This window comes from Phyllobates terribilis, unplaced genomic scaffold (genome assembly GCF_046119375.1).
Source record: "Phyllobates terribilis strain yellow unplaced genomic scaffold, ASM4611937v1 Scaffold_9__5_contigs__length_417890890, whole genome shotgun sequence".
NCBI classification, from domain to species: domain Eukaryota; kingdom Metazoa; phylum Chordata; class Amphibia; order Anura; family Dendrobatidae; genus Phyllobates; species Phyllobates terribilis.
Window position 1 is genome coordinate 392787351 of NW_027362769.1, and position 18892 is coordinate 392806242.

Sequence of the window (18892 nt, forward strand, 5' to 3'; positions counted from 1 at the left end):
GTCCTGTGTGATACTGTCTGCTGAGCCGTGTATCTAATCCTATCCTGTGTGATACTGTCTGCTGAGCTGTGTATCTAATCTTCTCCTGTGTGATACTGTCTGCTGAGCTGTGTATCTAATCCTATCCTGTGTGATACCGTCTGCTGAGCCGTGTATCTAATCCTATTCTGTGTGATACCGCCTCATTAACCCCTCAGTACTACAACTCCCATCATCTCATCTTTCTGTACATTGTGAGAAGTTTATATATATATATAATACTTATGTAACTAACAAATAAAATAAAGAAATAAACGTCTATACCCTTAACAAAGATGGCGGATCTCAGACTTCCACTTTTTCCGGAAATGCCTCTCCTGTGTCGCCATTTTAGAACTCTATGATTTTTCTTATTTTTGACACGTTGCACGTCAGGTCACGTCACCAGGCCGGAGCATTCTGGGAAATGTAGTGTTCTCGGGTGATGTCATCTTTGGATTTACCTGATCCTTCCTTCGTACGCGGACTACAAGTCCCGGCTGCACGTTGTTTCTCTGGTAGTGAGTGAAGCCGGCTCTGTACAGCTGGGCCGGAGAAGTGAACATGTCGGGGAAAGTGAAGGTTCGGGCGGCCGCTAATGCGGAGGCGATGGCCGGGGCCGTGTCTGTGAATGAGCGGATCCTGAGAGACTGCCACGACTTGTACACGGACACGGAGAACGGTGAGGACCGGCGGGTGTGGAGTGCAGTGTGTGTGCCCCCCTCTCATGTGTCCCCCTGCAGTGTGCGCGCGCCCCCTCCTCCTGTGCCCCCCTGTGGTTGTGTGTGTGCGCGCCCCCTCCTCCTGTACCCCCCTGTGGTTGTGTGTGCGCGCCCCCTCCTCCTGTACCCCCCCTGTGGTTGTGTGTGCGCGCCCCCTCCTCCTGTACCCCCCCTGTGGTTGTGGTTGTGTGTGCGCGCCCCCTCCTCCTGTACCCCCCTGTGGTGTGTGTGTGTGTGTGCACGCCCCCCCTCCTCCTGTGGCCCCCCTGTGGTTGTGTGTGTGTGCACGCCCCCCCTCCTCCTGTGCCCCCCCTGTGGTTGTGTGTGTGTGTGTGCACGCCCCCCCTCCTCCTGTGCCCCCCCTCCTCCTGTGCCCCCCTCACATGTGTCCCCCTGCAGTGTGCGCGCGCCCCCTCCTCCTGTGCCCCCCTGTGGGGAGGGGTGTGTGTGTGTGTGTGTGTGTGTGTGTGTGCGTGCGCCCCCCTCCTCCTGTACCCCCCTGTGGGGTGTGTGTGTGTGTGTGTGCGCGCGCGCGCCCCCCCCCTCCTCCTGTGCCCCCCTGTGGTTGTGTGTGTGCGCGCCCCCTCCTCGTGTACCCCCCTGTGGTTGTGTGTGTGCGCGCCCCCTCCTCCTGTACCCCCCTGTGGTTGTGTGTGTGTGCGCGCCCCCTCCTCCTGTACCCCCCTGTGGTTGTGTGTGTGTGCGCGCCCCCTCCTCCTGTACCCCCCTGTGGTTGTGTGTGCGCGCGCCCCCCCTCCTCCTGTGCCCCCCCTGTGATGTGTGTGTGCGCATGCCCCCCCTCCTCCTGTGCCCCCCCTGTGGTGTGTGTGTGTGTGTGCGCATGCCCCCCCTCCTCCTGTGCCCCCCCTGTGGTGTGTGTGTGTGTGCGCATGCCCCCCCTCCTCCTGTGCCCCCCTGTGGTTGTGTGTGCGCGCCCCCTCCTCCTGTACCCCCCTGTGGTTGTGTGTGCGCGCCCCCTCCTCCTGTACCCCCCTGTGGTTGTGTGTGTACGCCCCCCCTCTCCTCCTGTGCCCCCCCCTGTGGTGTGTGTGTATGTGCACGCCCCCCGTCCTCCTGTGCCCCCCCTGTGGTGTGTGTGTGTGTGTGCACGCCCCCCCTCCTCCTGTGCCCCCCCTGTGGTGTGTGTGTGTGTGTGTGCACGCCCCCCCTCCTCCTGTGCCCCCCCTGTGGTGTGTGTGTGTGTGCACGCCCCCCTCCTCCTGTGCCCCCCCTGTGGTGTGTGTGTGTGTGTGTGTGTGCACGCCCCCCCTCCTCCTGTGCCCCCCCTGTGGTGTGTGTGTGTGTGTGTGCACGCCCCCCCTCCTCCTGTGCCCCCCCCTGTGGTTGTGTGTGTGTGTGCACGCCCCCCCCTCCTCCTGTGCCCCCCCTGTGGTTGTGTGTGTGTGTGCACGCCCCCCCTCCTCCTGTGCCCCCCCTGTGGTTGTGTGTGTGTGTGCGCGCCCCCTCCTCCTGTGCCCCCGTGTGGTTGTGTGTGTGCGCCCCCTCCTCCTGTGCCCCCCTGTGGTTGTGTGTGTGTGTGCGCCCCCTCCTCCTGTGCCCCCCTGTGGTGTGTGCGCGCCCCCTTCTCCTGTGCCCCCCTGTGGTGTGTGTGTGTGTGCGCGCGCCCCCTCCTCCTGTGCCCCCCTGTGGTTGTGTGTGTGTGTGCGCCCCCTCCTCCTGTGCCCCCCTGTGGTTGTGTGTGTGTGTGCGCCCCCTCCTCCTGTGCCCCCCTGTGGTTGTGTGTGTGTGCGCCCCCTCCTCCTGTGCCCCCCTGTGGTTGTGTGTGTGTGCGCCCCCTCCTCCTGTGCCCCCCTGTGGTTGTGTGTGTGTGCGCCCCCTCCTCCTGTGCCCCCCTGTGGTTGTGTGTGTGTGCGCCCCCTCCTCCTGTGCCCCCCTGTGGTTGTGTGTGTGTGTGTGTGTGTGTGTGTGTGTGTGCGCTCCCTCCTCCTGTGCCCCCCTGTGGTTGTGTGTGTGTGTGCGCGCCCCCTCCTCCTGTGCCCCCCTGTGGTTGTGTGTGTGTGTGCGCCCCCTCCTCCTGTGCCCCCCTGTGGTTGTGTGTGTGTGTGTGTGCGCCCCCTCCTCCTGTGCCCCCCTGTGGTTGTGTGTTTGTGTGCGCCCCCTCCTCCTGTGCCCCCCTGTGGTTGTGTGTGTGTGTGTGCGCCCCCTCCTCCTGTGCCCCCCTGTGGTTGTGTGTTTGTGTGCGCCCCCTGTGGTTGTGTGTTTGTGTGCGCCCCCTCCTCCTGTGCCCCCCCTGTGGTTGTGTGTGTGTGCGCCCCCTCCTCCTGTGCCCCCCTGTGGTTGTGTGTGTGCGTGTGTGTCCCCGCCCCCTCCTCCTGTGCCCCCCTGTGGTTGTGTTTGTGTGTGCCCCACCTCTCCCTCCTCCTGTGCGCCCCTGTGGTGTGTGTGTGCGCCCCCTTCTCCTGTGCCCCCCTGTGGTGTGTGTGTGTGTGTGTGTGTGTGTGTGTGTGTGTGCGCTCCCTCCTCCTGTGCCCCCCTGTGGTTGTGTGTGTGTGTGCGCGCCCCCTCCTCCTGTGCCCCCCTGTGGTTGTGTGTGTGTGTGCGCCCCCTCCTCCTGTGCCCCCCTGTGGTTGTGTGTGTGTGTGTGCGCCCCCTCCTCCTGTGCCCCCCTGTGGTTGTGTGTTTGTGTGCGCCCCCTCCTCCTGTGCCCCCCTGTGGTTGTGTGTGTGTGTGCGCCCCCTCCTCCTGTGCCCCCCTGTGGTTGTGTGTGTGTGTGCGCCCCCTCCTCCTGTGCCCCCCTGTGGTTGTGTGTTTGTGTGCGCCCCCTGTGGTTGTGTGTTTGTGTGCGCCCCCTCCTCCTGTGCCCCCCCTGTGGTTGTGTGTGTGTGCGCCCCCTCCTCCTGTGCCCCCCTGTGGTTGTGTGTGTGCGTGTGTGTCCCCGCCCCCTCCTCCTGTGCCCCCCTGTGGTGTGTGTGTGTGTGTGTCCCCGCCCCCTCCTCCTGTGCCCCCCTGTGGTGTGTGTGTGTGTGTGTGTGTGTGCGCCCCCTCCTCCTGTGCCCCCCCTGTGGTTGTGTGTGTGTGCGCCCCCTCCTCCTGTGCCCCCCTGTGGTGTGTGTGTGTGTGTCCCCGCCCCCTCCTCCTGTGCCCCCCTGTGGTGTGTGTGTGTCCCCGCCCCCTCCTCCTGTGCCCCCCTGTGGTTGTGTGTTTGTGTGTGCTCCACCTCTCCCTCCTGTGCCCCCCTGCAGTGTGTGTGTGTGTGTGTGCCCGCTCCTTTGTCCCCCTATTTTATTATTGTGGTAAGTCCCACCCCCCATCACTACTAGGAGCCCCTGGCAGCTGGTGTGTAGCACTGTGGCCCCTCCTGGCTGTGTCCTGGGCCCTGGTATATTCTCCCTCCTGTGTATATACGTCTCACCCCTCCGCTCTCCTCTCCGCAGGTCTCATCGCTCTCGCCTCTCACCTCGGACTCACGTTCCTCCCTCCGAGGAAGAAGATCACCGTGATGCTGATGGGGAATCACTCGGCCGGGAAGAGCAGCTTCATCAACTGGTGAGGCCGGGGGAAGGGTGGTGGTGGGTGATGAGGCTGTGGGGGGGTACCGGTGACTTGCACAGGGAGCATAATGATCCTCAAGTATCATCAGATAGAGACCCCTGACATTACTCTCCCCTCCCCCGCCTGCTCTCACCTGTTCACGTGCGTTTTCCGCCCCTGATTGACCCCGGCAGGTTATTGGGCCCCGGCCCTCATGGTGTCTCCGTCCTCCGCAGGTACATAGAGGAGCACATACAGCGGACCGGCGTCGCTATAGAAACACAAGGATTCGCCTTCATAACGAGCGGCCGCAAGAGGGAGTCCCTGACGGTGAGCGGAGGGCGGTCAGGAGACGGATGTTCCCCACGATGGAGATTAGATTGTCAGCTCCGGGGTGGCTCTTGCCTGACCTCACTTCTCTCTCTAATCTCTCCTGCAGGGCGATGCCACCCTCCACCTGTACCCGCACTTCAAGCCCCTGCAGTCCTTCCAAGGTAAGGAGCCCTCACCCCGCTGTGAGGTGGGCGCCCCCCCCGACCTGTGCCCCTGAAATGCGTTCCTCGCTGACCCCCGCTTCCCGGCCACCCCTGACGCGCGCTCTCACCCCCTGCAGGAGTGTCTGAATACCTGTGCACGGAGATCTCCACCTCACGGCAGAAGAAGTTCAGCCTGGTGACGTTCGTGGACACCCCGGGGCTGGTGGACGGGGACATGAAGTACCCCTTTGATGTGAACAGAGCCCTCTTGTGGCTGGGTGAGTGTACTGCTGATAACTGTGCCAGGTTGTCTTCCTTTAATCTGGAACGATAACACTAAATATTCTGGATTATCAGACGACCATCGCACACCTTTCTGGAGAGGGGCCTGAGGACAATTTTTGGTTGTTCTTCACATTATTATTATTTATTATAGCGCCATTTATTCCATGGCGCTTTACATGTGATCGGGGTATACATAACAAAGCATTTACATAATCTTTACAAAACGTGATGTCGACTGGTACAGGAGGAGCGAGGACCCTGCCCGCGAGGGCTCAGTCTACAAGGGATGGGTGAGGATACAGTAGGTGAGGGTAGAGCTGGTCGTGCAGCGGTATGGTGGAGCGAGGACCCTGCCTGCGAGGGCTCACAGTCTACAAGGGATGGGTGAGGATACAGTAGGTGAGGGTAGAGCTGGTCGTGCAGCGGTATGGTGGAGCGAGGACCCTGCCTGCGAGGGCTCACAGTCTACAAGGGATGGGTGAGGATACAGTAGGTGAGGGTAGAGCTGGTCATGCAGTGGTATGGTGGAGCGAGGACCCTGCCCGCGAGGGCTCACAGTCTACAAGGGATGGGTGAGGATACAGTAGGTGAGGGTAGAGCTGGTCGTGCAGTGGTATGGAGGAGCGAGGACCCTGCTCGCGAGGGCTCACAATCTACAAGGGATGGGTGAGGATACAGTAGGTGAGGGTAGAGCTGGTCGTGCAGTGGTATGGAGGAGCGAGGACCCTGCTCGCGAGGGCTCACAATCTACAAGGGATGGGTGAGGATACAGTAGGTGAGGGTAGAGCTGGTCGTGCAGCGGTATGGTGGAGCGAGGACCCTGCCCGCGAGGGCTCACAGTCTACAAGGGATGGGTGAGGATACAGTAGGTGAGGGTAGAGCTGGTCGTGCAGCGGTATGGTGGAGCAAGGACCCTGCCCGCGAGGGCTCACAATCTACAAGGGATGGGTGAGGATACAGTAGGTGAGGGTAGAGCTGGTCGTGCAGTGGTATGGTGGAGCGAGGACCCTGCCCGCGAGGGCTCACAGTCTACAAGGGATGGGTGAGGATACAGTAGGTGAGGGTAGAGCTGGTCGTGCAGTGGTATGGTGGAGCGAGGACCCTGCCCGCGAGGGCTCACAGTCTACAAGGGATGGGTGAGGATACAGTAGGTGAGGGTAGGGCTGGTCGTGCAGCGGTATGGTGGAGCGAGGACACTGCCCGCGAGGGCTCACAGTCTACAGGGGATGGGTGAGGATACAGTAGGTGAGGGTAGGGCTGGTCGTGCAGCGGTATGGTGGAGCGAGGACACTGCTCGCGAGGGCTCACAGTCTACAAGGGATGGGTGAGGATACAGTAGGTGAGGGTAGGGCTGGTCGTGCAGAGGTATGGTGGAGCGAGGACCCTGCCCGCGAGGGCTCACAGTCTACAAGGGATGGGTGATGATACAGTGGGTGAGGGTAGAGCTGGTCGTGCAGCGGTATGGTGGAGCTTTGGTTACTGCAGGTTGTAGGCTTGTCGGAAGAGGTGGGTCTTCAGGCTCCTTTTGAAGGTTTCCACGGTAGGTGAGAGTGTGATGTGTTGGGGTAGAGAGTTCCAGAGTAGGGGGGAAGCACGGGAGAAATCTTGTATGCGATTGTGGGAGGAGGAGATAAGAGGGGAGTAGAGAAGGAGATCTTGTGAGGATCGGAGGTTGCGTGCAGGTATGTAGCGGGAGACTAGGTCGGAGATATATGGAGGAGACAGGTTGTGGATGGCTTTGTATGCCATGGTTAGGGTTTTGAACTGGAGTCTCTGGGTAATGGGGAGCAAGTGAAGGGATTGACCGAGAGTAGAGGCCGGGGAATAGCGGGGGGACAGGTGGATTAGTCGGGCAGCAGAGTTTAGGATAGATTGGAGGGGTGCGAGAGTGTTAGAGGGGAGGCCACAGAGCAGGAGGTTGCAGTAGTCGAGGCGGGAGATGATGAGGGCATGCACTAGTGTTTTTGCAGATTCATGGCTGAGGAATGTGCGGATCTGGGAGATATTTCTGAGTTGGAGTCGGCAGGTGGTGGAAAGGGCTTGGATATGTGGTGTGAAGTAGAGATCAGAGTCCAGGGTTACCCCAAGGCAGCGAGCTTGAGGGACTGGGGAGAGTGGGCAGCCATTGACTTTGATGGATAGGTCAGATGGGGGGATGAATAAGATGGTGGAAAGAGGATGAACTCTGTTATCCATGTTAAGTTTTAGAAATCTGGCAGAGAAGAAGGATGAGATAGCGGACAGACATTGTGGGATTTTGGTTAGTAAGGAGGAGATATCGGGTCCAGAGAGGTAGATCTGTGTGTCATCAGCACATGATGCCCCCTCCCCCACACTCTGCACTCCTCATGTGTAGACTTGTCGAGCCGGTTACGGGGTGGAGCGGACTGGATCGCTGCATTTTAATCCAGTGTCCAATGGTTTAGAAATTCTGCTAATTCGGTTTGGTAACAGAAGTGAGGGACTGACATGGGGACCCTCCTTTTTTGCCAAGGACGAGGGGTCCCAACTGGCCATTTAGAGAGAGCAGAATCTGTTTAACGGACAGTCATGGAGGATCGGGGGTCTCTCATTTATATTAGGAAAAATTTCTTTCATCTGATAATCCAGAAAGTCCAGTAATCCAGCCCATGTCTAATTTACGGGCCGGGGTCGCTGCGGCGGGGCGGTGTCTGACGTACGGGCCGGGGTCGCTGCGGCGGGGCGGTGTCTGACGTACGGGCCGGGGTCGCTGCGGCGGGGCGGTGTCTGACGTGCGGGGCTGTGTCTGACGTACGGGCTGGGCGGTGTCTGACCTCGGCCGTCTCTCTCAGGGGAGCTCTGCGACCTGGTGCTGGTCTTCTTCGACCCGATGGGGCAGGCGCTGTGTAAGCGGACCCTGGACATCGTGGAGAGGATCAACGAGAGCCACGGAGACAAACTGCGCTTCTACCTGAGCAAAGCGGACGAGGCCGGAGGAGAGAGCGACCGGCAGGTGAGCGTCCACCATACTCTAGTCTCCTCCAAAGCTGCGGCGGCTGTTTGTAGCTTTCTGAACACTACATTTCACACAACATTCTGAATTCCGATTACAGCTCTGGATGTGACCTGTGCTTTTCCTTTCAGAGAGTCCTGATGCAGATCGTCCAGGAGTTGTGCAAGCGGCCGGGGCTGAACAAATGCGGCTTCGACATGCCGACCATCTACATCCCCAACCCCAATAAGGTGAGACCCCCCTCCCCCCCAGGACTGACGGCACTACTGCCCCCTGGTGTCTGCTCGCTGACCATTATACTTTCTCCTTCCAGCCGAGTCGCTGCGTCAATCAGATCGAGGACGTGTGTAAGACCATTGAGAAGACCATCACCCAGACCGTGCAGACCACCCTCAACGCTCTCGGGAGAGACTGCCAGAAACTGAGCGAGGGCATCGAGAGCAAACTGCGGGAGGATGAGTGAGCGCTGGTGGCAGTGGGGGGGGTCTCCATTAGTCCGGAGCGTGTGTGTGATCGTCTCCTCTCCCATCAGTGACACCGTGTGGAGTAACAGACGGGCTCGGGCGCGCGGCTGCCTCTTTGGGCTGACGGGCTTCCTGCTCCCGCTCTTCCTCTTCGCCTCCATCTTGTTCGGTGTCCTCCCCCGCCAGCTGTGGCTGAGTCTTCTGGGGCTGTCTGGAGTGGAGACCCTGGAGCTCTACTTGGTGAGGATGAGGGGAGTAGTCCTTACAATGGGGACATCCGTCGCATTATTAAGACTTACCGCTGATGTTTCTTCCGGCTGCAGTCTCCGCTGCACACGCTGTGGTCCATGGTCCCGGAGGACTATGTGCTCTACACCTTCCTGGCGCTGCTCCTCCTCACCCTGCTCTTCCTCATCCTGGCACAGAGATGTTTCAGGTACACGGGCACTCGCCCGCCAATACGCCCGCATCGGTTACATCCGGTGAGCGCCCATCATTGTCTGACTGCACTCTTCTGTTTCCTTCCCAGAACACGGGAGACTCTGAGCAAGAAACAACGTCGCTACTTGCTGGACCGCCGCGCCTACGTCACCGAGGTGGTGGACCACAAGAGGGTAAGAGCGCCCACTACTGGCGCCCGTCTGCAGAGCTGCCCGTCGGATGCTTCTCACTATTATCTCTGTCCCATCAGAAGCGGCTGTACGAGGATTACCTGAAGCAGAGCGTGGGCGAACACGACATGAGCTGAGGGTTCCCCCCACACTACGCGGTGCCATCCTGTCCACCCGGCCCTCGCCCGAGGAGAGCGACCATCTGCCGCAGAGATTACAGTATTGTCCGCGGGGCGTCATCACCAGCAATAACTCCGGAGCGCCGCTCCTTCCCTCCCTCCAATTATGCAACAACAGACTGAGATTGAATTTTTTTTTAATAACTCCCCAAATCATGGCGTCCCATAGGGACGAGACTCTGCCAAACTGTGCCAAGCAATGACGTCCAGATGTAGCAGAGCTGTGCTGTTACATAGGACTGCAGGTCACATCTACGTTATCTGTGCTGTTACATAGGACTGCAGGTCACATCTACGTTATCTGTGCTGTTACATAGGACTGCAGGTAACGCCTCCTCCTTCATCTCTTCCCTGTGCGCTGTAGTGATACATTCGGCTCTGCTATATCTGGGCACAGTACACTCCTGTGTAGACTTAGTCCCTTTTGCCGGCGCCATTTTTTTTGCATCTATCCTGTGCCAGGGATTCTTGACACTGCCAGTATTTCCCAGAAGGGGGCGCAGTATATCCCCTCCATCTCCCATGCTGTGAAATCTCATCCGCGTTCTTCCATTACTTTTTTTTTTTTTTTTGTACAAGAAAATAAATTATTTCCTAATAGATTTTTGCATCGGTTCTCAGGATCGGCGCTTGCTGTCAGTGAATGAACAGGCGGCAAATCAATCACACAGAAACACGACTTCTGCATCGCACCTTTTTATTTCAGCTCCTGCAGCCACAATGGGGTTAATGAAGCTATGCTCATAATACACTGCAGCAGGCACAGCAATGTTCTGCGTCTTCTCTGCAGCGCTGCTACCAGATGTGATGGGCTGCAGTGCCTCTCTGCTGACGTGTGCTCCTCTGGTCGAGGCGGTGTGCCGGAGCGATGCTCTGCAGCTGCGTCCAGCGTCTGCTCCGTGTCTTCCTGGTGAGCGGCGGAGACTTCTGTCCACGGTCCCCGACTCTCCAAGTTCTCTGTGTCTGTCACGTGCCATCGGTTCCTGCGCCCTTGTGCCGTCCGAAGAGGAAACCTGCAGAGATATCACAGATCTACAATCAGCGGGGGGCAGTATTACAGGGGCATGAAAAAGTCTGTGCACCCCTGGTCACAATTACTGTTATTGTGAACAGTAAAGCAAGCTGAAGATTAAATGATCTAAAAGGCCTAAAGTTACAGAGGACACAGTTCCTGTGTGTTTTAGGCAAAAATATGTTATTATTTTACATTTTAAAAATTGCAAAAGTTTAGGCACCCCTGGAGACTTCTGTGCTCGGATAACTTTGACACAGGTCTCAGACCTTAATTAGCCTGTTAGGGTTATTGCTTGTTCACTATTATCGTTAGGAAAGGTTGGTGATGCAAATTTCCAGCTTTATAAAAACCTCCTCTAAACTTGTGCCAAAAAAACAGCAGCCATGGCTTCAACTAAGCAGCTGTCGAGCATTCAACATGGTGGAGGCCACAAAGCAGGAGAAGCTATAAGAAGATAGCAAAGCGTTTTCAAGTTGTCCTTTACTCTGTTAGAAATGTAATTAAGAAATGGCAGTTACCAGGAACAGTGGAGGTCAAGATAAGGTCTGGAAGACCAAGCAAAAATGCAGTGAGAGCTGCTCGTAGGATTGCTATAGCGGCAAATCAGAACCCCCGCTTGATAGCAAAAGACCTTCAGAAAGATTTATCAGACTCTGGAGTTGTGGTACATTGTCCTACTGTTCAGTGACACCTGCACAAATATGGTCTTCATGGAAGAGTCATCAGAAGAAAACCTCTCCTACATCCTCACCATAAAATTCAGCATCAGAAGTCTGCAAAAGAACATCTAAACAAGCCTGATGCATTTTGGAAACAAGTCCTGTGGACCGATGAGGTTAATATAGAAGTCTGACCACAATGATCAAAGGTATGTGTGGAGAAAAAAAGGGCACAGAATTTCAGGAAGAGAACATCTCGCCGACCATTAAGCATGGTGGAGGATCAGTCATACTTTGGGATTGTGTTGCAGCCAATGGCACGGAGAACATTTCACGGGAAGAGGGAAGAATGGATTCAATGCAACTTAAACAAATTCTTGATGCAAACATAACACCATCTGTAAAAAAGCTGAAGGTGAAAAGAGGATTCTACAAATGGATAATGATCCTAAACACACGTCACAATCCACAATAGACTACCTCAAAAAGCGCAAGCTGAAGGTTTTACAATGGCCCTCACAGTCCCCCGATCTGAATTGGAAATCTGTGGCTGGACCTCAAAATAGCAGAGGAGGCAAGACGCCCCAGGAATCTCTAAGAACTGGAGGAATTCTCCAAGGAAGAACGGAGGAAAATCCCTCAGACAAGAATTGAAAGGCTCTTGTCTGGCTACAAAGCGTTTACAAGCTGTGATACTTTCAAAAGGGGGCACTGCTAGGTACTGACCATGCAGGGTGCCCAAACTTTTACATGCCACTGTATAGTAGTTCGTATTATAGTAGTTATATTCTTGTACATAGGAGCAGCAATATAGTAGTTATATTCTTATACATAGGGGGCAGTATTATAATAGTTATACTCTTGTACATAGGAGGCAGTATTATAGTAGTTATATTATTGTACATAGGGGAGCAGTATTATAGTAATTATATTCTTGTACATAGGGGGCAGTATTATAGTAGTTATATTCTTGTACATAGGAGCAGTATTATAGTAGTTATATTCTTCTACATAGGGGGCAGTATTATAGTAGTTATATTCCTGTACATAGGGGGCAGTATTATAGTAGTTATATTCTTGTACATAGGGAGCAGTATTATAGTAGTTATATTCTTGTACATAGGGAGCAGTATTATAGTAGTTATATTCTTGTACATAGGAGCAGTATTATAGTTGTTATATTTTTGTACATAGGGAGTAGTATTATAGTAGTTATATTCTTGTACATAGGGGGCAGTATTATAGTAGTTATATTCTTGTACATAGGAGCAGTATTATAGTAGTTATATTCTTATACATAGGGGGCAGTATTATAGTAGTTATATTCTTGTACATAGGAGCAGTATTATAGTAGTTATATTCTTATACATAGGGGGCAGTATTATAGTAGTTATATTCTTGTACATAGGGGCAGTATTATAGTAGTTATATTCTTGTACATAGGAGCAGTATTATAGTAGTTATATTCTTGTACATAGGAGCAGTATTATAGTAGTTATATTCTTGTACATAGGAGCAGTATTATAGTAGTTATATTCTTGTACATAGGGACTGTATTATAGTAGTTATATTCTTATACATAGGGGGCAGTATTATAGTAGTTATATTCTTATACATAGGGGGCAGTATTATAGTAGTTATATTCTTGTACATAGGAGCAGTATTATAGTAGTTATATTCTTATACATAGGGGGCAGTATTATAGTAGTTATATTCTTGTACATAGGGGCAGTATTATAGTAGTTATATTCTTGTACATAGGAGCAGTATTATAGTAGTTATATTCTTGTACATAGGAGCAGTATTATAGTAGTTATATTCTTGTACATAGGGACTGTATTATAGTAGTTATATTCTTATACATAGGGGGCAGTATTATAGTAGTTATATTCTTGTACATAGGGGCAGTATTATAGTAGTTATATTCTTGTACATAGGAGCAGTATTATAGTAGTTATATTCTTGTACATAGGGACTGTATTATAGTAGTTATATTCTTATACATGGGGGCAGTATTATAGTAGTTATATTCTTGTACATAGGGGCAGTATTATAGTAGTTATATTCTTATACATAGGGGGCAGTATTATAGTAGTTATATTCTTGTACATAGGGGCAGTATTATAGTAGTTATATTCTTGTACATAGGGGGCAGTATTATAGTAGTTATATTCTTGTACATAGGGGCAGTATTATAGTAGTTATATTCTTGTACATAGGGGGCAGTATTATAGTAGTTATATTCTTGTACATAGGAGCAGTATTATAGTAGTTATATTCTTATACATAGGGGGCAGTATTATAGTAGTTATATTCTTGTACATAGGAGCAGTATTATAGTAGTTATATTCTTATACATAGGGGGCAGTATTATAGTAGTTATATTCTTGTACATAGGGGCAGTATTATAGTAGTTATATTCTTGTACATAGGGGCAGTATTATAGTAGTTATATTCTTGTACATAGGAGCAGTATTATAGTAGTTATATTCTTGTACATAGGAGCAGTATTATAGTAGTTATATTCTTGTACATAGGAGCAGTATTATAGTAGTTATATTCTTGTACATAGGAGCAGTATTATAGTAGTTATATTCTTGTACATAGGGGCTGTATTATAGTAGTTATATTCTTGTACATAGGGGCTGTATTATAGTAGTTATATTCTTGTACATAGGGACTGTATTATAGTAGTTATATTCTTGTACATAGGGGGCAGTATTATAGTAGTTATATTCTTGTACATAGGGGGCAGTATTATAGTTATATTCTTGTACATAGGGGGCAGTATTATAGTAGTTATATTCTTGTACATAGGGGGCAGTATTATAGTAGTTATATTCTTGTACATAGGGGGCAGTATTGTAGTAGTTATATTCTTGTACATAGGGAGCAGTATTGTAGTAGTTATATTCTTGTACATAGGGAGCAGTATTGTAGTAGTTATATTTTTGTACATAGGGAGCAGTATTGTAGTAGTTATATTTTTGTACATAGGGAGCAGTATTATAGCAGTTATATTCTTGTACATAGGGGCAGTATTATAGTAGTTATATTCTTGTACATAGGAGCAGTATTATAGCAGTTATATTCTTGTACATAGGGGGCAGTATTATTTTATACCATGTGTGGCTTATTCTCTTCTCACCCATCACTCTTTTCCAGGCTTAGTCTTCTTCTTGTTCTCCGTCTTCTGCAGTTTCTCCGCGATCTTCCTCTCGTGGCCCGCGGGGTTGTCTTTATTCGTGTTCTCTCGTGCCTCTTTCTTCGTCCGCCCCTTCCGGGCTGCAGCCGTTACTGTGGAGATGAAGAAGCCTCGTTAGCGGTGGGGACGGCGGTCGGTTTGGGTTGTCGCCTGTTTCTGCACTCGGTCCCTCCGGATTTCTGGGACTTATAGGACAGATCTGCCAGATGAGCCCCATAATCAGTGTCCTCTATTATGGGGACGCTAGCCCTTTAAATTTGGAGATTTCACAACATCGCTCTGTCTACAGCGTGTAACGTGACGGGTTTATACACAGCATTATTATACGCCCCCTATGAATGTGAAGCCCCCATACTCGGGAGCATTATATGGGGGCTCCGGTAGTCGCCGGGGTCAGAGGTTACTTACAGGCGTAGCGGTCGGTGAGGTTGTAGTAGTCGTAGTCATCGAAGTACCGGACCTCGAAGTCGGTGGGCTGCAGCTTGTCGGCCTGTACGTAGGAGGTCATGGTGGTCTCTGGGGGTCTCGCTCTGCGGCTGTCGCTCTCAGATTCTCCGGTTGTTTTTGTTTTCTCTTCTTTGTCTGGAGTTTTATATTGGGGAAACTCCGCCCACTCTCCTCCTGCTCCGCCCCCGGCCACGCCCCCACATTGCATCAGACTCGTGTTTACATCAGATTACACCAGTCTGCAGAGCGTCTCACCTGGAGACTCAGACCCTGTACTGCTCTGCAGAGCGTCTCACCTGGAGACTCAGACCCTGTACTGCTCTGCAGAGCGTCTCACCTGGGGAATCACACCTTGCACTTCTCTGCAGAGCATCTCACCTGGAGACTCACACCTTGTACTGCTCTGCAGAGCGTCTCACCTGGAGACTCACACCTTGCACTTCTCTGCAGAGCGTCTCACCTGGAGACACGCACCCTGTGCTGCTCTGCAGAGCGTCTCACCTGGAGACTCACACCCTGTGCTGCTCTGCAGTGCGTCTCACCTGGGAAATCACATCCTGTACTGCTCTGCAGAGCGTCTTACCTGGGGAATCACACCCTGTACTGCTCTGCAGAGCGTCTTACCTGGAGACTCAGACCCTGTACTGCTCTGCAGAGCGTCTCACCTGGGGAATCACACCTTGCACTTCTCTGCAGAGCATCTCCCCTGGAGACTCACACCTTGTACTGCTCTGCAGAGCGTCTCACCTGGAGACTCACACCTTGCACTTCTCTGCAGAGCATCTCACCTGGAGACACACACCCTGTACTGCTCTGCTGAGCGTCTTACCTGGAGACACACACCCTGTGCTGCTCTGCAGAGCGTCTCACCTGGAGACTCACACCCTGTACTGCTCTGCAGAGCGTCTTACCTGGGGAATCACACCCTGTACTGCTCTGCAGAGCGTCTGACCTGGGGAATCACACCCTGTATTGCTCTGCAGAGTGTCTCACGAAGGGAATTGCACCCTGGATTGCTCTGCAGAATGTCTCACCTGGGAAATCACACCCTGTACTGCTCTGCAGAGCGTCTCACCTGGGAAATCACACCCTGTACTGCTCTGCAGAGCGTCTCACCTGGGAAATTGCACCCTGCACTACTCTGCAGAATGTCTAACCCGGATATGCATCACAACCTGTACTGCTTTGCAGAGCATTTCACCTGGATATGCATTGTACCCTGTATTGCTCTGCAGCGCATCTCACCTGTGGATGTCACACCCTGTATTGCTCTGCAGAGCGTCTCCGTGTAATAGCGTAGTGCAGAACATTGAGCCATATTTTTAGTGCACTTGTTCTGATAGCTATCACACCATGTGTTGCTCTGCAGAGCGTCGCATACTGCATTCTGCTAAGGATCATGTCTCAGTATTCTGCAGAGTGTTGCAATCTATTTACAAGTAATTTGCAGAATATCGCAGCTGTATTATTAATATCGCATGCACGAAGCCGCGGATTTTGACAGCCGGCTGCGACCGCCCCTCCGTACGGCGGCCATGTCTGCATTAACCCCTCCAGTGCCGGCGAGCTGCAGGGTGATGTAAGCAGATGGTGCGGCGCTGAGAGCGAAGCCACATCCGGGACGTTCTGACTCCTCGATCTGATCGGCAGCGGCATTAACCCCTGCGTTCACCGGGGCGGGCATTAGCGCTTTCTCCGAGAAGTTTCTGTAATTTTCCAGATTCCTCCGCGGGGCGGAGCGGGGGGCTGGCGGACGTCCACCGCAAACATGGGAGCAAATAAACAGGATCTGTGGAGTCAGAGCGCCGGGCGGAGGGGACGGGGGTGTTTGCCTTCCCAGTAATGAGTAACAGCGGACGGAGCGCGTCACATATAATATCTGCTCCAATATGGCCCCTGTCACCCAGCTTTCCCAGCCACCTGAACGCCACTGTGGTGTAAGACGGGTGACGGCGTAAAGGCGGCCGATATAGTGGTGGTCACCCGGCAGCACACAACTAAAGACGACTGTGGGAAAGCTGGGTGACAAACTAGACCGAGCTGGTGACCCCATAGGGGCGGCCATACTGGTGGTCACCTAACTACTCTGATATAGGAGGACGAGTGCAGGGAATGTTGGGGGATAATGTGATGTCAGCTCCGCGGACGAGAACCTCCCGACCACGTGTCATTATCAGCGCAGATCTGAGTCACTCCGGGCAGGACGCCTCGTCCTCCTCCAGCACCGCGCACGTGACGCTCCGCAAACAACACGTCCTGCAGCCACAACAGCAGCAGCACGTGGCTCAGACTGCTCCGCCTGTCACCTGCCCCGGGGCCACCGTACTCCGAGGCCTGCAGTCCTGTGCAAAAGTGCTAGGCAGGTGTGCAAAACGTGCGGAGAAGCTTCATACAGAGAAGTGATCATAGGTTATTGTTAATAAAATGCAAGAGAAATGTAAATCCCATCAGTATCCGGTGACCGTGACAGATACTGATGATGGAGGTGACAGAAGGTCACCAGACACTGATGATGGAGGTGATGGGCAGTCACCAGATACTGATGATGGAGGTGACGGGCGGTCATCAGATACTGATGATGGAGGAGAAAGGCGGTCACTAGATACTGATGATGGAGGGGACGGGCGGTCACCAGATACTGATGATGGAGGTGACGGGCGGTCACCAGATACTGATGATGGAGGTGACGGGCGGTCACCAGACACTGATGATGGAGGTGACGGGCAGTCACCAGATACTGATGATGGAGGCAACGGGCGGTCACTATATACTGATGATGGACGGTCACCAGATACTGATGATGGAGGTGACGGGCGGTCACCAGATACTGATGATGGAGGTGACGGGCGGTCACCAGATACTGATGATGGAGGTGACGGGCGGTCACCAGACACTGATGATGGAGGTGACGGGCAGTCACCAGATACTGATGATGGAGGCAACGGGCGGTCACTATATACTGATGATGGACGGTCACCAGATACTGATGATGGAGGTGACGGGCGGTCACCAGATACTGATGATGGAGGTGACGGGCGGTCACCAGATACTGATGATGGAGGTGACGGGTGGTCACCAGATACTGATGATTAAGGTGACGGGCGGTCACCAGATACTGATGATGGAGGTGACGGGCGGTCACCAGATACTGATGATGGAGGTGACGGGCGGTCACCAGACACTGATGATGGAGGTGACGGGCAGTCACCAGATACTAATGATGGAGGCTTTTGTTCATTCTCTTTGCATTTGCTAGTTCTCTATTAACCCTTCTATGTTTGGAAGTTTCTGACTTTTCTTACCCTGCAGCTTTTTCCTCGCCTAACACTTTTGCACGGCTCTGTGCATTCACCGCCCAGAGTCATTGCTGGACTTTTTGTCTGGTTTTTGGTGTTTTTCACCGTTTTTTTGTCTTCTGTGTTTCCTTCTTTTCCGTTGGTCTTTGTGTTCGGGGTTTTCGTTTTCCAGATGTCTGCGGCGGATTCTTCCTTCCTGCACAGATCTCGTCCCACCGCCGCTGATCGCTGGGAGCCGCTGATCGCTGGGAGCCGCTGATCGTTGGGGATCGGTGATCGCTGGGGGCCGGTGATCGCTGGGGGCCGGTGATCGCTGGGGGTCGGTGATCGCTGGGGGTCGGTGATCACTGGGGACCGCTGATCGCTGGGGACCGCTGATCGCTGGGGCCCGGTGACCGCTGGGGGCCGCTGATCGCTGGGAGCCGCTGATCGCCGCTGATAGCTGGGGGCCGCTGATCGCTGGGGGTCGCTGATCGCTGGGGGCCGGTGATCGCTGGGGGTCGGTGATCGCTGGGGATCGGTGATCGCTGGGGGCCGCTGATCGCTGGGGATCGGTGATCGCTGGGGGCCGGTGATCGCTGGGGGCCGGTGATCGCTGGGGAACGGTGATCGCTGGGGGCCGGGGATCGCTGGGGATCGGTGATCGCTGGGGGCCGCTGATCGCTGGGGCCCGGTGACCGCTGGGGGCTGGGGATCGGTGATCGCTGGGGGCCGGTGATCGCTGGGGGCCGGTGATCGCTGGGGATCGGTGATCGCTGGGGGCCGGTGACCGCTGGGGGCCGGTGACCGCTGGGAGCCGCTGATCGCTGGGGGCCGGTGATCGCTGGGGATCGGTGATCGCTGGGGATCGGTGATCGCTGGGGGCCGGTGATCGCTGGGGATCGGTGATCGCTGGGGGCCGGTGATCGCTGGGGATCGGTGATCGCTGGGGGCCGGTGACCGCTGGGAGCCGGTGATCGCTGGGGGCCGGTGATCGCTGGGGGCCGGTGATCGCTGGTGATCGCTGGGGGCCGGTGATCGCTGGGGGCCGGTGATCGCTGGGAGCCGCT

The 18892-nt window shown here is 54.0% G+C and overlaps 2 protein-coding genes across 3 annotated transcripts; one reads left to right on the forward strand and one right to left on the reverse strand.

The window, feature by feature from the left end:
- Window positions 1-417: 417 nt before the first annotated feature.
- On the forward strand, window positions 418-9780 carry LOC141162536 (uncharacterized). Of its 2 annotated transcripts, XR_012250787.1 has the most exons (13): window positions 418-700; window positions 4136-4247; window positions 4469-4562; window positions 4672-4726; window positions 4846-4986; window positions 7807-7967; window positions 8099-8197; window positions 8281-8426; window positions 8500-8671; window positions 8755-8867; window positions 8961-9045; window positions 9123-9466; window positions 9507-9780. XR_012250787.1 is itself a non-coding variant. In XM_073648735.1 (12 exons), exons 1-12 carry the CDS (start codon window positions 583-585, stop codon window positions 9177-9179), a joined length of 1353 nt encoding a protein of 450 aa, XP_073504836.1. In that variant the 5' UTR covers window positions 418-582; the 3' UTR covers window positions 9180-9780. The 2 variants fall into 2 exon arrangements, 1 of the variants encoding a protein (XP_073504836.1); XM_073648735.1 differs by having other exon boundaries at window positions 9123-9780.
- A 121-nt stretch (window positions 9781-9901) lies between these two features.
- LOC141162537 (nuclear protein 2-like) lies at window positions 9902-14770 on the reverse strand. The gene is made up of 3 exons (XM_073648736.1): window positions 14509-14770; window positions 14044-14192; window positions 9902-10234 (listed from the first exon to the last, which is right to left on the reverse strand). The coding sequence occupies exons 1-2, from the start codon at window positions 14753-14755 to the stop codon at window positions 14047-14049; spliced, it is 393 nt and encodes a 130-aa protein (XP_073504837.1). The 5' UTR covers window positions 14756-14770; the 3' UTR covers window positions 9902-10234; window positions 14044-14046.
- Window positions 14771-18892: the final 4122 nt, after the last annotated feature.